The 19775-nt window shown below is 44.4% G+C and overlaps 1 protein-coding gene across 1 annotated transcript in view; it reads left to right on the top strand.

The window, feature by feature from the left end:
* Positions 1-99: 99 nt before the first annotated feature.
* LOC140164860 (rho GTPase-activating protein 17-like) overlaps positions 100-19775 on the top strand; it is a 113068-nt gene continuing 93392 nt past the window's right edge. The window contains 1 exon segment of the mRNA XM_072188238.1: positions 100-389. Coding sequence (XP_072044339.1) covers positions 325-389 — 65 coding nt within the window. The 5' untranslated portion in view covers positions 100-324.

Below are 19775 nucleotides of genomic sequence, written 5' to 3'. Positions count from 1 at the left end.
ACACATCGAAATGTAAAGAGAGTGAAAAATAGAGATATACATTTTTGTTTGTTTTAAACTCTCACAGGAAATGTCATTAGAGTTTCTAGAAACTTACACGGTAGTGAAAATAAAAGTTGTGAGGCGTAGCTCGGCTAATCTGTGCATAACACCAGTAGTGCTTCAATTTTTACCTAAATATTGGATAATCTTAACACGGAAATAACATCAGATTGGAGGCTGTAGTTTCCTGGTTATCTAACCACGTCTACCATACCTGTAACAGCGTTGGTCATGTTTAGAATATTGTAAATTTAGGAAACACACAGATGCAGCACAGCAATCATGACTACCAACATGCGGCAGAGATTTGCACGAATGGGGCATGTCGCCAGGCGAAATATGGGCCTGTAAGTATCAAGTACTGCGTTTAAACTTGCTGGCAATGGCAGAGAAAAGCGGCAGTTGTTTAGATTTTGAGAACGTGTAAAGCATAAACATGGCATTAGGGTTCTGATTGGCTGACGCTGCGTGCTATGTTATGAAACTAAACTAAAGGCAAACCTAGACAGTAGACTCGCTTCGCCAGTCCTACAGTACATGAGTGCGGCGCACAGAGCTAGAGTTTTTACGAGACATACTTACTTGTCCCGCAATAACGGGAATTCCTTTAGCAATATCGGGTAATCCTGTCATAACAAGACAATATGTTTTTATGCTCTTCCTTCGGACTAAACGATTGAGTCTCGCAAGTTGTGAATAGCGCCATCTTTTTGTATTTTTTGTATTGTATTTGGGAAATCCCGCCTATTTTCAGGCGCACCACTGAGTAAGCAGTGTACTTTTAACATCTATCTAGGTATGCCAGGTGAATTCAAATTTGCCATCAAACTGCATCATTTCATTTTATATATCAAATTAAAGCCCTTGAGTAAAGAAAGCCAACACTGAAAACCTTTTTGTCATAGCACTTTCCGTAGCAAAGTTACATCTTGTCAAAGATTGACTTTCATCAAAAAGATTCTCCTAGCAAAATTCCCCAAAACAGCATTACGGGGTGTTTCTAGATCTTAGTCTCATGACGATAGCACCTTTTTTAATGGAACTGCTATCAAAATCTCTCTGAAATTCCACGTATGAGTCTCTCATCACCAAAAAAATCATATATTTGGGTCAAGTGAAGTATAGACAACATATTTATGAAGGTTTCCTTCTAAAAAAGCTTCTTTTTAATTTCAATGTAAATTTGTATTGCCGGTTTAGGCCATTTTGACTGACTAACAAATGTGTTAACCGAGGTTTCCCTGTGATACCTAATCTATCTATATCACCATTTCACAATATTACTATTAACACATCTAATCTACTGTACAGTCACTGTATTCACAACTACTACTGCCCTGGGACCTAGGGAGGGTAGGCCTACAGGTAACAAGCCCGGGGATGATCCCCCTACTCTTTTCGATAAGGCCTGCAACTTTTTACGTGCTCAGGTTTGACTCGTCTGACACACGGAACCGCCATTTTACGTGACCATTCGAACCACGAGACGCTGGGCACCCACCGTGTACACCTGCACATCTACACGGTGGATGGGAACGAGGAGAAATATCACAATTATATTCTACTAGACTGAAAGAGCTTATGATTATGATATTTCCGACCTATTGGAACTATTTAGAGTGAGCAACAAGGATCGGGCAGGATGGGGTTTCGAACCACGGACCCCTCGCTCAACTCTCCCTAATGGTCCAGCGCCTTAGACCACTAGGCCACCTCGCCCTCTAAAATGTTCATTTCCATCATGTTCAGCGTGAAAAGAACCCTGAAGTCGATGTTGGCTGGGGGTTACGGTAATGTGGGATGTTACTGATATTTTGCTATTTCTTGTTTTCTATTGAAATATCCACAGACAATTTGAACAATTATGCAATACGTTTTTAGCAACGTAAATATAAACAATTTTTTATTTTCAAGACTTTATAATTTTATATTTTATTTGTTCCAACAAAGAATTTCCAACAACTGAGGAGTCAAATTTTACTATAGTTAATTTCAAAATTTCAAAACAAAATTTATAAAAGTCATTTTTAACCACATTCCACTGCATACATTTTCAAAATATCGTGCTCACATTTGTGGAATTATATAATATAAGCTGTTAAAAAAGTACCGTAGCATAATTTGCTGAAAACTGAATCAATTCCCATCAGGTTTTCTTTCAGTGGGCGCCATGATGCTTATTAATATTCTGACGTAAAAAGGTCATAGGTTGTGTATTTGTAGGGCTGCTAAGAATACGCAATTGCGTTATTTGCGCCGCAATTTGCGTATTTTGGCTCCAATTGCGTTTTTTGACATTTTTGAAAAAATCTATAAAAAAATTTTTTTTAAAAAATTGGAAAAAAGATACAAAAAAAATTACAAGTTTGTATCCAAATGGGACCAATTTGTAATTTCCTACGATACGCCGTACCTACTACAGACTGGCTCACACCATTTTGTCTGTCTATGGGTTTGCGCAGGTCAGACATTTGAAAAATTTCTTCAAAATTTATCAACGGTACATGTATATAAAATTGGTACCCACCTTACATGTTGTGCTTGCTAATTAAGACTCGGTTGAAACAAAATTAAAGATCAAATGCATTTTAGTGTCCAAAAAGGCAAAATTATTGTTAAAGATCATCCAAATTCTGCACCCTTGCGAAGGGTGCAGAATTGGAATCGGGAATAAAAATATCCGATCTTTGCGATCAAAAACACAAAATTACAACTTTGGACATACTATTGGCAAAAGACATTAATTGCCAAACAATATAGAATAGAACATTTGATGTCAACTTGTGGCGAGTACACAAAATAATTCCCATTCAAATGCATGGGAAACTGAAAGTGCATATTAATCAAGGCTACATTGTAGGCAAAACTCAGTTAACACATTTGCTAGTCAGCCAAATTGGCCCAAACCGGGCCCCAAACACAATACATATTTATATACCGTATATAGAAAATTAAAAGAACAGATTATTCAAGGAAACCTACATATGTTGTCTATACTTCACTAGCCCGAGGTACTCACACCTCTGTCACTCGATTTCCACTGTCCTTCTCCGTATGAAGGTCCGAGCCTCCTAGGCATATCTGATCGAGGGTATGAGTTCAGTGCGGCTGCCTCCACGGGTGCCCCGCTTTTTGCAATAGTGCGGGGGTCATGGCCCTATGGTGAGGAAAGAACCAATAGGGCCATGATATGTCAGGCTAAAACTTCACTTGACCCAAATATGATGAGATAATCGCATATGTGTACATTAGGGTTGGGATTTTCGGGTAATTTTGTGCCCGGGTACCCGTTTATTTTTCGGGCGGGTACCCAAAATTAAAAAAAAAATTTGAATTGAATTTGAATGCATTTTGGAATACAAAGTATCAATTTTCATATTTTCAAATACAAAACATCTTGAATTTTTTTTATTTTTTAATTTTTTTTTAGGTCAACCATGAATGATCCTAGCATTTAGGTCTAGGTCCAGGGACACTACAAAACCGAAAAGAAAAAAAACTTAAAAAAAAAAAAAAATATATAAAAATTCCCGGGACTCGGTCCCTACCTTAGTGTACATCCACATCAAAACGATGCACTTGACGTCTGCTACATGTGTCTCATTTCACATAATAATAAGGAATAAATACCAGACTCATCTCAATCTCTAGTGAAGTATAGACAACATATTTATGTAGGTTTCCTTGAATAATCTGTTATTGCTCTGAAGATTGTTGTTGCTAGTGATGTAGTACTACTGTCTGTTCAATTAGCTTTGATTCTTGTATTTTTAAGATACGGTATTTGAAAAAATATAAAATTATGGTCAAAGTCATCAAAGAAAAGTGTCAGCACAGCCTTATACCCAACATGATTTATACTTTTCAAATTCCAAAGTTCAATTTGAAACCCCATTTCATTTCAATTTTGGTCTTTTCCCGGTCTTTTCCCACGATATTTTTTATAACAAGCCGTAGAATGGCGGGTACCATAAACTTTTTTGAATCAATCCATTTAGTGTAATGGGGACGATTGTCATAATAATTAGATGCGCTGAGATAGTATTTATTCAACCATCCCCATCAGAAAGTATTGCCCAACAAAACAGGTATAGGCCTATTTTCGTGTTGAAACATTACGTTATTATAAAAATGTGAAGATGAACTAAGGTTTTAGAATAGGCCCAGTCCTTGCATATTTATTTATTTATTTATTTATTTATTTATTTATTTATTTATTTATTTATTTATTTATTTATTTATTTATTTATTTATTTATTTATTTATTTATTGTGTGGATGGGTCTGAGAAGGTGTGAGCCTAGGCCTATTAAAACCACACATTTATTTTCAATTTGGTATTTCGTTTTGTTTGTGAATATAAACTATGAGAAGAAGATGTGGAAACAAAAGAACTTTTGTACAAAAAAATATTATTTAAAACAATGACTTGGGTTACAGAAAACAATTCTTGTAAAGTCGCTGTATCTGAAAATGTCAAGCAAATGCTGATATTCTTGGGAAAGAATGGTGGTATTAAACAAAACTCAATTACATTGTATCGATGAAAGCAGTTGAAATAAGAATGAAATCCATGATTTTAATGTCATTGTTTAGGAAAAAATAAAAATAATGCTCGGAATAATGTTATGCATAAAACGTAATCGCGCACACCTCACAGAGCTTCACCTAATTTCGTGCAACGAAAACCGGTGGACCATCATATCACCTAGATAGACCCTATCCAATAACCGAACGCCAAGCAGTGGCGTAACCAGTGGGGTGGCCGGGGGCAAGCTGCCCCCCCCCCGGCACAAAAAAACTGGGAAGAAGAGCAAAAAATTGGGAAGGAGGGAAAGGGGGAAGGGGAGAAAAAGAGGGAAGAGAAAGGGAAAGAAGAGAAAAAGAGGAAGAAGAAAAAGGGAGAGAAGAAAAGAAAAAGAGGGAAGAAAAAAGGGAAGGAGAAGAGAAATTTGTACTCTGAAACACTGACTTTTTAGCTTCTAATATGCCAAAAACCATGAGCTTCAGGGGGCTCCGCCCCCTTGACCCCCGCTGGGGCTTTGCCACTGGACCCCACCAGGGGCCCTAAGCCGGGCCCCTGGACCCCACCCGTTAAACGCTTCGCGGCAAGCCGCTGGCACATAAATACTACAACTTCGGATCAGAAATTGGGAAATTTTTCAATCTTGCCCCCCCCCCGGAAGGTCAGGTCTGGTTTATACGCCCCTGCGGAACGGTATAACAATTGAAATGGCAGGACAGATTGGTGTTAATTTTTTGCTAAATTTGATAGGGTCTATGCCCTAAGTTGAGAATGGACTGTCCCACTCGATTTGTGAAAAGCTCACGAACCCTTTTGGTGAACACAAGTAACTGTCTAAAATGAGGCAAAATTGAAAAGAAATGGGGGTTTAAATTGAACTTTGGAATTTGAAAAGTGTAAATCACTTTGGGTCTAAGGCTGTGCTAACACTTTTCTTTGATGAGTTTGACCACAAATTTTTATTTTTTCAAATATCTTAAAAATGCAAGAATCTAAGCTAATTGAACAGACAGTAGGACACATTCAGGGTTCGCAAGTTTTTGCCGCAGGTAGAAAAAAAATGCGGTTTTAACCGCTTGGCAAAAACAAAAACTAAAAAAGTGATTTATAGTTCAGTTTTTTTTTTTCTCAAAGCAAATTATTAAAGTACCAAAATAATTTTCTGAGTGTAACAAGGCCTGGTTTTAATTTTAAAATATAAAAAAAGTCCCTTCAAAAGCCAAGTTCTTAACAGCAACAGCCGAACTGGACTTCAACGAAGATTTCACTGACAAGGCCTACTGAAGTTAAAAGCTTCATGTAAGACATGTTGATAGGTTATTATATCACTCATACATAAATTCTAGACTGTTCATTGGTTGATTACCATTTATCATTTTTACTATCACCCTCTCCGTGTGATAGTCTTTACTATCATAGTGCTCTGCCAGTAGTGCGCCTGCGCCAAGCCGTCGCTGACTCTTGGACTCGCCGATTTAGTTATGGGATGGACCCCAAAATGTGAAGTATATCACGGCAAAACATGGTGTTGCAGTGTTATGTTGATGAAAAGATGTATTTCCTACCTTACATAGTATTTTAGTAATAGAATTTATGCATGAGTGATATAAAACAAATATTAACTGTCTTAAATTAGTGTAATGGTCAAAGATAATCACTTTCGGTGAAAGATGTATTGTTCCATTCCACTCGCTGCGTTCCGGCTCGTGGAATGGAACAATCCATCTTTCACCTTGTGATTATATTTCGACCATCACACTCATAGACAGTTAATATTTGTATATTGTATCACAGTAATGAGTTGAGGAAGAATTGCAAAAAATGTGCCAAATAACTTAGCCTCACTCATGGACATGTTAATTAGAAAACTAAAACAAAAGGCTTTTTAAATTGCTTTTAAAATTTGATAATTAGGCTAATCTGGTTTTTAAAATGGAATAATTAAACTAACTCTATCATAGCCACTATGGAGTAACAAAAAGTAATGTTACAGCCTACACTGATATCAATTTGTTTGTTTGTTGCACCTGTATGATACTGGCAACATTTTTGATTGTTTGTATTAAAATATAATGTCAAGTGAGGTTAATTTTCAGTCTTTTTCCTTTATTTTATTTGATTTTGTAGCATCAAAATGGTTTTGACCAGTTTTGACCACTTTTAGCGGTCAAAAAAGGCGGTTAAAACCTGGTTTTAACCACGCTGGTTTAAACCGGGCGGTTTTAACCGCCAACCCTGAACCAGATCCCTAACCTGATCAACAAAAGTCTGAGTGTTCTTTATATGATGCACTGTTTGGCCGGTGAGAGGTGAAATTATGTCAGCGACAAATCGTTGCCAATTCATACGTCACCGAAAAAGCAATCTGGTGTCGTGTACAGCATCCCTTGTAAAGACTGTGACTCCCTATACATTGGCAGGTCTGGACTCTGGGCGTACATGTAAGCTCGAAAAGAGGCTAACAGAACATAAATCCAAAGTGGCCAGTTCCAAGTCAGTGATCAAGGAACACATCAACAGGAGCAAAGGACACCAGATTGACTGGTAGAACGTAAAAGTGTTCGTCCAAGGCCTTGAAATTGTGTGCCCAAATAATTAAATTTGAGGCCTGTTTACCTCCCTGGGGTGGGTTATACGATACACCTCCAATCCAAATCAATCTGATGAGGGTTAATCTAAAAGTATACATGTACTAACTACTATAGTTAGACCATAAATCCTTATTTCAAGAAGTCCTAATGATCCACCTTTTAATTGAATTCATCATGCATTATATATAATAGCAAGCACTCTTCATGAAATTTGGTGGAAAGAAGTATGCATAACATTATTTTTTAATTTAAAAAGGCAACAAGGAGACCGCATCATGAATATATAAAGTATAAGCCCTTGCATCACTTCCATCTTCTATTTGCCAGCTGCCCAGTGTCCCCGCTATGCAGGAAATTAGAGTTGGGCGACTATCACTTTTTTCCTAGTCGACTAGTCGGCAGCAAATAGTCGCGACTACGACTATAGTCGCGACTATCTGTGGTTAAAATTGGACTGAAAAATCGGGTGAAAGATTGGTGGCAATTTAGTATTTATAATGTATGATTACAGGACCCGTGATTGCCGGCATCGCATCACAGTTTGCTACACAAACCAGCACTGTTGCGACACAAATTGCTACACTGTATCGCACGTTTGCGATGCAAATATTTGACTGTAAAATGCTGTAATATAGGCCTAACTTTTCTGTTCAATTAAATTCACTTGCCACTTTCCAGCAACAGCACAAGAAACTTCATATAATTTCTCAAACCTTCAATATTCCAATAGCGATCTTCGTTCGTTTCCATGTTTTGCTGTGCATGAAAATATGTAAACATGCCGGCAGTGCATATTTTCCATGGTATGCTCATGAACGTGTTGCATCGTGCATGTACGATTAACTTTCACCTCAGAACTACGTCACCTGACCTCATCTAGACTACTGCATTTGTCGCTACAGGGGTGGCATTGCAACATTACGACTGTTTGTCAGCTAATTTGTTTATTTTCCTGTTGCTTTCTAAATATTCTGTTACCACAATAAGCATAGCTTTTTGAAATTACGTGAAAAGTACTTCTAATCTAATAATATTTTCCTAAATTTTCCCTTTTGGAAAACACTTCTCGGAAGTTCTCGCTGTTTCTTTCCAAAGTTGAAATAATCTCATACCTTCAGTAGTTGGTACAAACACCCAACCTGGGTCTGTACATGCACGCTATGACGCTGCTACACCTGTTATCGCTGCATAAATTATAATCATAATGAGATGTTCGACAGTTCTAAAGTAATTTGAGTTTTTTATTGGTTTTTATCTTGTGGGAAAGTAGTTCGACAACAAGTCAATAACACCAATTTAATGATGATTTATGGACATTATGATTACTTGTTGGTTAGTGTTACTATTGGTAAGACAATGACTAACATTTTTCACATTTTTCGCAGTTTATATGTTAGTATTTGGTTGGTTTTGGTGCGAATAACTGGCACTTTTAAAGTAATTTTTTAACACAAAAATATACTTGCATTAGTCGACTTTTGGTTTTCAATAGTCGTAGTCGCGACTATCAGTAATAGTCACGACTAACGACTATTGGCGACTTAGTCGCCCAACTCTACAGGAAATGTTGCACTACTCTTAAGAAGAGCACATTTTTTGTGCACATTCCCACATAATGGCGCTCTGATTTCAATAGTATGACATGGCCTAGTTTTGAACTTAAAGCATCTAGAGCTCTGCATCTAGATTTCTCCTTATTCTAGCTGCTGTATGTGTGAGTCATCTCCTATCATGTCTCAATGTTCTGTAATGCTTTGGTGCTTTCCTTATACAGTACACACATGTACACTCATGCACAAAGACATGATCCAATACAATAATACTTGTTAGCAGACAATGAAAGAAAATATATATTTATTTCCCAGAAAGTTACTTATTTCTCAAGGATGTAAGTTTTATGGGTTTTTTCTACTGATTTCTGTTTTGTTTAGTTTTCCGGATCCGGAATCCGGATTTTTTTTCTAGGGAAAAAAATTGAAAAAAAAGTTATTTATTTTGTTTTTACATTTCCGCATGTGAATGGTGATATTTCATTTGGTTTTTTTTCCCTTGGGGAGGGTAAGATTGGGGGGTACAGATTTTTGGCAGGCCAAGAGGGGGCAAGCATATTTTGGTACGCATTTATGGGGCACCTGAAAATAACACGCTCAAAAAAGGCTTAGGAAAACACTACAGAAACGTTCAAATATATGCAAAATGTCCTGCTTGCTACGCTCGCATCATATATCTAGACCAAGTTTGCAAATTGGGAACCAAAAAATTTGGCATGTGACAGGCCGAGAGGGGGTAAGCTATTTTTGGCATGCCATTTAAAATTTACCCCTCCCCCTCATAATTATTGCACAGCCCTAAAAACCAAAGATTTTGGAAAATGTACCGATTTATTTCAAGTTTGGCTGAAATGTACATACAAGGGTCATTCAAAAAGTTCTACCTCCATCATCACATCTCTGTTAAGGGTTGTTTTACAATCAGGGTACACTGTTTGTCTCACTGGGGGTGAAAAAAGAAGTGTCTAGTTTTTCATAAATGTCTTTGTTTTTGCATTGTGGATGGGTCAAATAGGAAATCTGTAAAAAATTTAGGCGTCAAGTGTTCAGATTTTTAAGTTATGCCAGAAACATGTTTATGATGTACATGATTCTGTATACCCAATTTTTCGGAGAGGACACATTTTGATTTGGAACCATGACTTCCAACTTTCAAACATGCGATACATGGAAACTAAGTGCAAGTGGGCTAAGTGTTTATTATATGTTTGTAGGATATATATTAGTGTTTTTCAAGAATATATAATTTTAATCTTTGGTCAATTTTAACTATGGATTACTGAGCCTGAATTGGAGAGGACATTTTTGACGGAATTTTCAACGTAAATTTGAAGAAATGGCACAATTAATAAAACAGTCGCAATCTTATATGGTTCTCAATTTTTAATAATCATGTTTCAAACAGTACTTCTGAACAGTCAAAATATGTTTTCATGTTATTGCTGGCAGTGATATTTTATTTGCAAAGTTCACCAAGGTCAAATGAGACGGCTATTTTGTCCCAAAATGATACAGAAATGTATATTTTCATCATTTGCTAAGCATTTCAAACAGTTTCTTCGTGGCTGTAGGTGGAACTAATAGGGGCCAATAATTAGGCATGGAAACTTTTAATTTTCAGTAAAACTTATGTTTGAAAGAGGACACAATATGGTGCTCAGCCGAAATGTACCCTGATTGTAAAACAACCCTTATCGTATGTGCCAGGCAATTAAAATTACCAATGGTTATAAAAACAATGGTTATAATCTAAAAATCTAAGCTACAAAAGAAATGTTATTTGATGATATTGATAATGTGATTTTTGGTTATAAATTTAGATATATGTCGGTTGAAGCGAAAACAGATTTGGTACATCGGAAACAGTTAAAAACTGAAGCCAAAGCTTTGCACAGCCCCTCATTGCAGCTTTTGATAATGTCCATACAAAAATGTTTACAAGATGTGGTTGTTCAACTACTTACTCCGGATAAATATTTTGGTCCTTTTTGAGCTCCCTGACATGCCTTGGGACTTCAATATAGTGGGATTGAGCACTCTTAATTGGAAAGATAAGTCTACCTGAAAATAATACTGATAAATAAATAAGTAAATAAATAAATAAATAAATGAATGAATGAATGAATGAATGAATGAATGAATGAATGAATGAATGAATGAATGAACGAACGAACGAACGAACGAACGAACGAACGAATAAGTAGGGCCTATGCCTAAATAAATAAATAAATAAACTTTATTTTATTTTCATCAATGTTATTCAGTCACGATTCATTTCTGACGTTATTCATGTGTTGTCATGATTGTAGTATATTCTTATAATATAATAGTATTATGTTGTATTGAAAACAAAGCTTGTAAACAGCTCCCGCTTCTGCTAAAATAGCTCCTGGTTCCTTGGCAAAATCAAGTGATCACGAGCTACTTTTTGCTCAAAGTAGCCCCTGGTCTGGATTCCCCTCTCAGAAGTGAGAGGGACATACACAAGCGCACGATACTTACCTCCCACGACCTGATCTATGCACAAAACGAAGTTTGGGACCACAAGAAACCCCTGTACCACAGAAAAGGTTTTGGCACCCCGGAGAACGGGATGACAACGCCCAGGTGTTGGTATCGCCCAACACTAACGAGATATCGCCCTCACCAACACACTTTTCTTGCGACCCTCTACGTGACGACGTATGACTTTCTTGAGGGGTGGAACGCATAACACGCGGGAAGGGCTCAGGTCGTGGGAGGTAAGTATCGTGCGCTTGTGTATGTCCCTCTCACTTCTGAGAGGGAATACACTCGCACCTCTACTCTACTTACCTCCCACGACCTGATCTATGCACAGAATACCACTGAGAGCTAGGAGGTGGAAGAAAGTCGTGAGAGGTAAGGAGGGCACGCAGTGCCAACTCCGCTCAACCACAACAAAAAACCACCCAACCCAAGGCTCGCCTAATGTCCTCAACCCGATCCCTGGCGGCCTGCAAGCAGTGCTGAAGTACCTACAGCTGAACGACTTGCGAGGACGTCCTCAAGGTAGGGCGACTGGAAGGTGGTGGGGCTCTTCCAGCCTGCTGCGTGAGCACCTCCCTTAAGGACGCCCCAGAATGGAAGGCCCAAGAGGCCGCTTGGGAACGCAGTGTTGTGACACCTGACTGTGACAGTGTCTGGGGACCCGTCATCCGTTCATGATGTCTTTGATGGGCGCAACGGATGACGGAGGCAACCCAGTGGCAAATGGTGCTTTTAGTGGCCGGCCTAAATGACCTGGCCGATGTGATAAAAAGCTGCCTGATGCCCCTCCCCTGATCTGCTCGGTGCGCTTTAGGTGCGATCTAAGGGCCCTAACGGGCATGACGGTTTCTCCGCCTGCCCCGAGACCAGGACCAGATCAGGGAGGAACACCGGGGTAGAGAAGGACATGATCTGGTTCTTAACCAAAAATCGGGTCCTAGGCAGAATAGAGACAACCCCGTAGGTGAAGCGTAGATGGGGCTCGTCGATCGACAGTGCATGAATATCAGAGCAACGACGGCCGCAGGCCACTGCCACTAAGAACACTGTCTTTACCTATGCGAAAAAGGCATGGTTGAACTATGGTTAACCATGGTCAACCATGGTTCAACCATGGGTTTTGACCATGGTCAAACCATGGTCAACCATGCTTTTGAAAAATGGCACCACGGCCAGAGACCATGGTCAACCATGGTCTATCTAAAGTGACCATGGTCAACCATGGTCAAAAACCATTGTCAACCATAGTTCAACAACCAGGGTTTTGACCATGGTCAACCATGTTTTTGACCATGGTCAACCATGTTTTTGACCATGGTCAACCATGGTCAACCATGTTTTTGAAAAATGGCACCACGGCCAGAGACCATGGTCAACCATGGTCTATCTAAAGTGACCATGGTCAACCATGGTCAAAAATTTGCATGTTTGACCATGGTTAAGAAACAATAGCAATCAAGGAAGAAACAATAGAAAGAAACAATAGCAATCAAGCTTAAACTTTAAATTAGCACCCGATAGAGGGCAGGGCCTGAAGAATGAGGGAAATTATGGGTAAATATTTAACAGAATAAACTGCATAATCATATTATTTAGATTTATTCCGTTAAAAATCTTATTTTAACTTATCAAATTACTAGTTTACTGGTGTCAAATATTTATTCACAACGTTGTAAATACGCATTAAATACGATTAATAACAACAGAGGGCGCTTTTTCTCATTCACTACCCAGAGTCAACCATGGTCAGGTGAGGTGATGACCATGGCTGACAATGCTCAGCCATGCTAAAGCATGGTCGACCATGGTATACTTAAAAGTGACCATGGTCAACCATGGTCAGGTGAGGTGATGACCATGGCTGACCATGCTCAGCCATGCTAAAGCATGGTTGACCATGGTATACTTGAAGTAACCATGGTCAACCATGGTCAGGTGAGGTGATGACCATGGCTGACCATGCTCACACATGCTAAAGCATGGTTGACCATGGTATACTTGAAGTGACCATGGTCAGGTGAGGTGATGACCATGGCTGACCATGCTCACCCATGCTAAAGCATGATTGACCATGGTATACTTGAAGTGACCATGGTCAACCATGGTCAAGTGAGGTGATGAACATGGCTGACCATGCTCACCCATGATAAAGCATGGTTGACCATGGTATACTTAAAAGTGACCATGGTCAACCATGGTCAAGTGAGGTGAAGACCATGGCTGACCATGCTCGGCCATGCTAAAGCATGGTCGACCATGGTGACCATGGCAACCATGGTTGACCATGGTCAAGCCACCATGGCTGATCATCGCTGACCATAGTTAACCATGGTCAACCATGTTTTGACCATGGTTGACCATGGTTGACCATGCTAGCACGGTTGACATTTCGCCTAGGTAGTGTCAGGTCCTGCAGCGAGAGATTCTCGAAGGGCTCAAAAATCTCAGCTAGATATCGCAACACCCACGGGAGGTCCCAGTCCGGAACCAGGAGTGGACTGGGCCTCTCCGCGAATATGCCCTTAATGAGGGCGGAGAGGGCTGGACCCGAGGAGATGGTCATGCCTCCCCAACGCCGTGATGGACCGTGGCTATGACCGTCCTGTACGCTTGGGCGGTCCGAGACATACAACCGCCGTGGAAAACTTCTGTAAGGAAGTCCGCGTCTTAGTCTACAGGGGCAGAATGGGGTCGATTTCTCGACCGCCCACCTCCTGTAGAACCGCAAAGTCGCTAATCGTAAGACTCTCGAGTCGTCTGTCGCCTTGCCTTTGCGGGAGCGTGGCAGCTGACTCAGAAATCCCTGATACGCCAGACAGTGAGATGGAGGTTGTTGATCACTTCCATCTGACCTGCTGGTGTGGCGGAACGGACAGAAGATCCCTACGGCGAGGGAGGCTGACTGGCTCCCCCACTAGGAGGTCCAGGAAGCGGGGGAACCACCACTGCTTGGGCCAGAGAGGAGCGATAAGAAGGAGGAAACAGCCTGCAGTGCGGGCTACCTTCTCCAGCACCCGAGGAATCAGAGCAATGGGAGGAAAGGCGTAACCGAATACGCCTCCCAGCTCTCCCGCATGGCGTCTCCGCCTATCGCCTGGGGGTCTTGACCCCCAGGAGAAGTAGGTCGGAAGTTAATGGTTCCGATGAGACGCAAACAGGCCGACATGCGGGCGATCTGGAAGATGGAACGGCAGACTGCTGGATGAAGATGCCAATCTTCTGACGCTCCCCTCTAGGCCAAGCGCGTGGAGGACTGAAGTCCCCCTCGGGACAGCGAATCGGCCAGGGTGTTGTCTACACCGGCCAGATGCTCCGCACGGAGGGAAATATCCCTCCGTTGACACCACAGGAGGAGGGACACCGTCTCCATGCAAATGCTGAGACTTCTGGTGCCTTCCACCCTGTTGATGTAGGACACAACTGTCATGCTGTCGCTTCTGACCAGGATGAACAGGCCGTGAATCCGCCGGCCCAGCTGGCGGAGGGCGAGGTAAATGGCCCACAGCTCGAGGAGATTGATGTGTCTCCGAGCTTGAGTCCTCGACCACCGCCCGGAGAGCCTGATGCCCTGAAAGTGGGCTCCCCACCCTGACTTGGGATGCATCCGTGGTAAAGACGTGGGAAGGACGGGGTTTCGGGAATGGAACGCCTAACTGAACACTTGGCTGACCTATCCACCAGGAAAGGCAGGGAGGAGATGCCGAGGACCGGAGTCCGGAGGCTCAAAGGATGGTGCCACGTTCGATACCGCCCGAGGAAGTACACCTGTATCTTCCTCGTGCGTAGCCGGCAGCCTGGAACCAGATCTATAAGGCTGGCCATCAGCCCTAGAAGGCGAAGCCACGACCGAGCCTGGACCGATGCTGCCTGCCTGATCTGCAGAGTGCAGAGCCGAACGTCGGCGATCATCTAGCCTATAGGAGAAACCCGGTCCCTGGCGAAGTCCATAGTCGCCCCCAGGAACTGAGGCGACTTGGATGGGGAGAAGACTTCTGGTGGTTTATGATAAACCCTAGTGACTCGACCAGCCTGCACACCCCCCGAACATCCTGGCGCAGACACTGCGGAGATGTGGCTACCAACAACCAGTCGTCTAGGTAGACGAAGATCGTGATCCCCTTCCTCCGGAGAAACTCTGCCACCGACTTGACCAGTCGAGTGAATGTCCGGGGCCGTGGAGAGGTCAAAGGAGAGGACCCGGAACTGAAAGGCGGTACCGTCGAACACGAAGCGAAGCCATTTCTGGTCTGACTTCGCAGATTGGTGCGTGGAGGTATGCATCTTTCAGATCTAGGATGACTCCCCACCAGCCTGGCTGAAGGATAGATAACACCGCCCGCAGCATCTCCATCCGGAAACGCGGGGCCTTGATGTAGGCATTCAGGGGCTTCAAGTTGAGGATTGGGCACCACTCTCCGGATTTCTTTGTGGTAAGGAAAACGTGGAGTAGTGGCCTGAAAGGAAGGCCCTGGGAAGAGGTCTGATGGCTCTTTTTGTTAGGAGAGCTTCGATCTCCTCAACCAAGGCCTCCCTCTGTAAGGGATCCAGCGGAGACGGGTGACTCGAACCCCCGGAACCGAGGGGGCGGAAGGTGAACTCGATCTGGTAGCCTAGGGACACTGTAGCTAGGAGCCATCGGTCGGAGGGCACCCCCGCAAAGCCCTGGCAAATGCCAGGAGACGACCGCCCACTGGGAGTGGGCGGTCGGGTCCCGGAAGGAGTCAGAACCGGCGTCCCGACCACGTCCGCCATAGGCGGATGGGTCGCCACGACCGTACCGTCACTCTTGCCTCGCCCTCCCTTGCTTGCCGGCGTAAGGGATCCGGCGGTTGACCGGTGGACCATGGCTGCCGTCGGGGGTCGCTCTACCGTCCTGGACGGACGGGAGGCCTTCCGACGGTCGAGCCGTGGAACCATTGAGTCGACCGCACACGGGAGGACACCTGAGCAGCGCCCTCGCCGGGGCACTCAACCCGACCGCAACAGGTGCCGTCGAGGAGTGGCCGCTCGGGCGCGAGCCAGGCCATTGCGCAGGGGGGGCCGGGGCTGCACACCCACCAACGGCACTCGACCCGGACGCCGTAGCGCTCAGGGAGCCGCCGTGAGGGTATGAGCAACCAGCTGCTGCTGTTGAGGCACCTGGATATAGGTCGGGTTGGCTGTCAGAATTTTGGGCCGAAACTGCTTGGTCGCTAATGTGGCCGATGCCTTTGGTTGGCTGGCCTCCTTAGCAGACTTCAGCTCTCTTTTATCAGAAAAGTTGAGCGCATGGGCAACCAAGGCTCGGCGCGCCAAGACAGAACGGGTCGAGATACGAGCGAAGTGCTCTGCCGAGAGATGATTGAGGTCTGCCAACACATGGACTGCCCTCAGTGTCAGCTCAGGAGACAAGGACATTTCCTTGTCCAGCAAGCTCCGTGCTAGATGAGCACTGGCGAGCTGTTGGACATTGGAAATGAGGAGCCCGTCCCTGGCGAGAGACGCCAGTGACCGTAGCTCCTCATCCCGGGCCCTATCCCAGGGAGGCACCTTGTGGGGTGCCTTTGGTCCAGCCTGCCTGGGGGCTCCCTCAACTCCTGAGAGGGGAGCTCTCCGGGCGACACTTGGTCCCCTTATCCCGTTACATCTGGTGATAGGCCGCCTCCGGACAGAGGGGGGTTTCTAAGAACGCCACATCCTCTGTAACGTGGGGAACGCCCGTGCCAGCCACGGAGCCGGTCTACCTCACCCTTATCCTGTACGGACGTGGTGAGTGCTTTGATGTCACGTGATAAGGGGATGAATGGCATTGACTGGGGGTTTATGGCTTAGATGGCTTTGCCGCATACCCTAAGTCGGAAGCCAGTTGCGGGGCGTCTCAAACTCCAATCGCATCTTAGCGTCCGATAGGGACGGCTGCGAAAAGAGCCAAGGCGTGGCGTAAGGAGCCTCTACCGCAACTGGTCCTCCTTGGAGCCCTGAGTCGGTGCTGGGAATGAGTAAGGGTCCCCCAGTCTCGACACTGATAATAACTCCACTGGTACCGTCCAGGGGAGCCGGATCGGGCTGAAGAACCCCTCCCCACCGTGTTGGCTCCTGAGTGGGGCCACGCTCAGGACCGAGGCGGCCCGACCGATCTGCGGTCGAATGTAAGGAGAAAGCTTGAGTTTCTGCAGCGAACGCCGAGCCAGCTAAGCTCGGGGAAGATGTGGGATCTGAGCCTCGCGAGCCTGACGGAAGGAAGGACCGGGTCATACTACCAAGCGGAGGAAAAGACGAGGGGCCTGAGATCAAACGCGAGAGAGAGAGAGAGAGAGTAGGATCGACCCTGTTGGTCGGCCACGGTGAACGTGTCTGGCCAAGGTGCTTGGCTCTGCAAGGGGTTACCGACCGAGTAGGGTTGCTGGGAAGCTCCGAGAGAGACCGAGAAGGACGCCGAGTGACTGACAGGGTTGCGATGAACCCCAGCGGGATATCAGAACCCTCTCTGTCTGTCCTGGGGAGTCGAAAAATCCGAGAAGACTCTACCTCTGTCTGAGAACCATCCTGAAAGCTCATCATAGCTAGCATCTATGCTAATCGCATCGGACTGCGGATCCGGGCCCGTTGAGGGCAAACCTGGACCCACTGGTCGGGTTACCGCCGAGGGCACCTGACCGGGATCTTTGCCTAACAAACCAATAAGTTGGTTAATGCGGTATAACGCCGACGGGTCCGGAAGCGATGAGATGAGTGTTGACAGGGCCTCAGCCTGAGATGCCGAGCACTGACTGCTCTGGGATCTCGAATGCTCAACCATCGGGGAGCAGCTAGGACAGAGGAGAGATCGATACCCGCTCTGGCCAGGAGCCGAGCGTAAGGAATCCGAGTGGCTGACCGGTGGACCGTAGCTGTCACCGGAGGTCGCTCTACCGTCCTGGACGGACGGGAGGCCTTCCGACGGTCGAGCCATGGAACCATTGAGGTCGACCGCACACGGGGAGGACGCCTGAGCAGCGCCCACGCCCAGGGCACTCAACCCGACCGCAACAGGTGCAGTCGAGGAGTGGCCGCTCGGGCGCGCGAGCCAGGCCATTACTCAGGGGTGCCGGGCTGCACACCCACAGACGGCACTCGACCCGGACGCCGTGGCGCTCAGGGAGGACGCCTGAGTAGCGCCCGCCTGGGCACTCAACCCGACCGCAACAGGTGCAGTCGAGGAGTGGCCGCTGGCGCGAGCCAGGCCATTGCTCAGGGGTGCAGGGGCTGTACACCCACCTCACGGCAATCGACCCGGACGCAGTAGCGCTCAGGGAGCCGTGAGGGTACGAGCCACCCAGCAACAGAGTGTGTGAGAGAGAGAGACCGTCTCTCTCATACCTGGTCTCCTGGAGCTACCTGCAATGGAGAAAGGATAAGAAAACAATCATGTAAACTCCCTCTCGTCTCCGAAGAGACTGAAGGGAGGGAACCCCGGCGTAAGAGGAGGGGATAAGCAAGAGGGCCAACCTGCAATGGGGCCACAGACTCCCCAAAGGGGAGGACCCCCTCCTCTACCGCCAGAGAACCCAAAAAATGAGAAAGCGCATGGGATCCAAAAAAGTGAACACGAGATCCCCTACTACTGAAAGGTGCGCATGGGAACAGTTTTGACATATGCCCCCGCACTATTAAGCGAAAAAAACGCGAATTTTAAGCTTACTGCATGTGCGAAGAAAAAATGAGTCAAAACACCGACTACGAAAGCCAAAGTAGCCGGGACAGAAGGGGAAATCGCCAAAAAATAATCCCGGCGACCTCCCTGTGGAATTACCAGGGGGGAGCCGAGTGAGAACCTATGATTATTTTACTTGGGCGGTCTCACGTCGGCCACAGAGACTACGAGAAACTAGCAAGAAAAAAACATCACAAATGGGAAAAAATCTTGCTAAAGTTACAGAAAATACCACAAGTGATAACTGATACTTGCGTAACAAGTTACTCGGAAAAATAAGCCTCACGCTGCTACGATATTTCTCAACAGAAATTGGAGCTCTTCGTAAACACGTCCTGGTTGGTCGCAAGAAACGAATTGGTGAGGGCGATATCTCGTTAGTGTTGGGCGATACCAACACCTGGGCGTTGTCATCCCGTTCTCCCGGGGTGCCAAAACCTTTTCTGTGGTACAGGGGTTTCTTGTGGTCCCAAACTTCGTTTTGTGCATAGATCAGGTCGTGGGAGGTAAGTAGAGGGTGCGCAGTGTATCTGCTTATTTTGAAGCTTGCTAAAGATTACTCAAACTTTATTTAACATCCAAATTGTAATTTGATTAAATTGTGTATAAATGGATACAATCCTTTGTTATTGTTGATAAATAATAATAGTTAGATTTGGCATATTCCATTCTTGAGGGGTCCAATTTGTGACATGCATTTTTGTGGGTCTTTTTGGGCCTAAATTCCTAAATTATCTTTACTGTTTGAACTATCTTTATTTGTGCTCAATTTAGATGCACTTATCTTTACATTTTGAAACTTTTAACACCAAAAAAATAACTACACAATATGCAAAATATTGTGAATTTCTATGATTTTGGGTTTCACATGTAAATGGGGACACCAAG

Source organism: Amphiura filiformis, chromosome 11 (assembly GCF_039555335.1).
Source record: "Amphiura filiformis chromosome 11, Afil_fr2py, whole genome shotgun sequence".
In the NCBI taxonomy this organism is placed as follows: domain Eukaryota; kingdom Metazoa; phylum Echinodermata; class Ophiuroidea; order Amphilepidida; family Amphiuridae; genus Amphiura; species Amphiura filiformis.
This window is presented reverse-complemented; position numbering and strand designations above follow the sequence as displayed.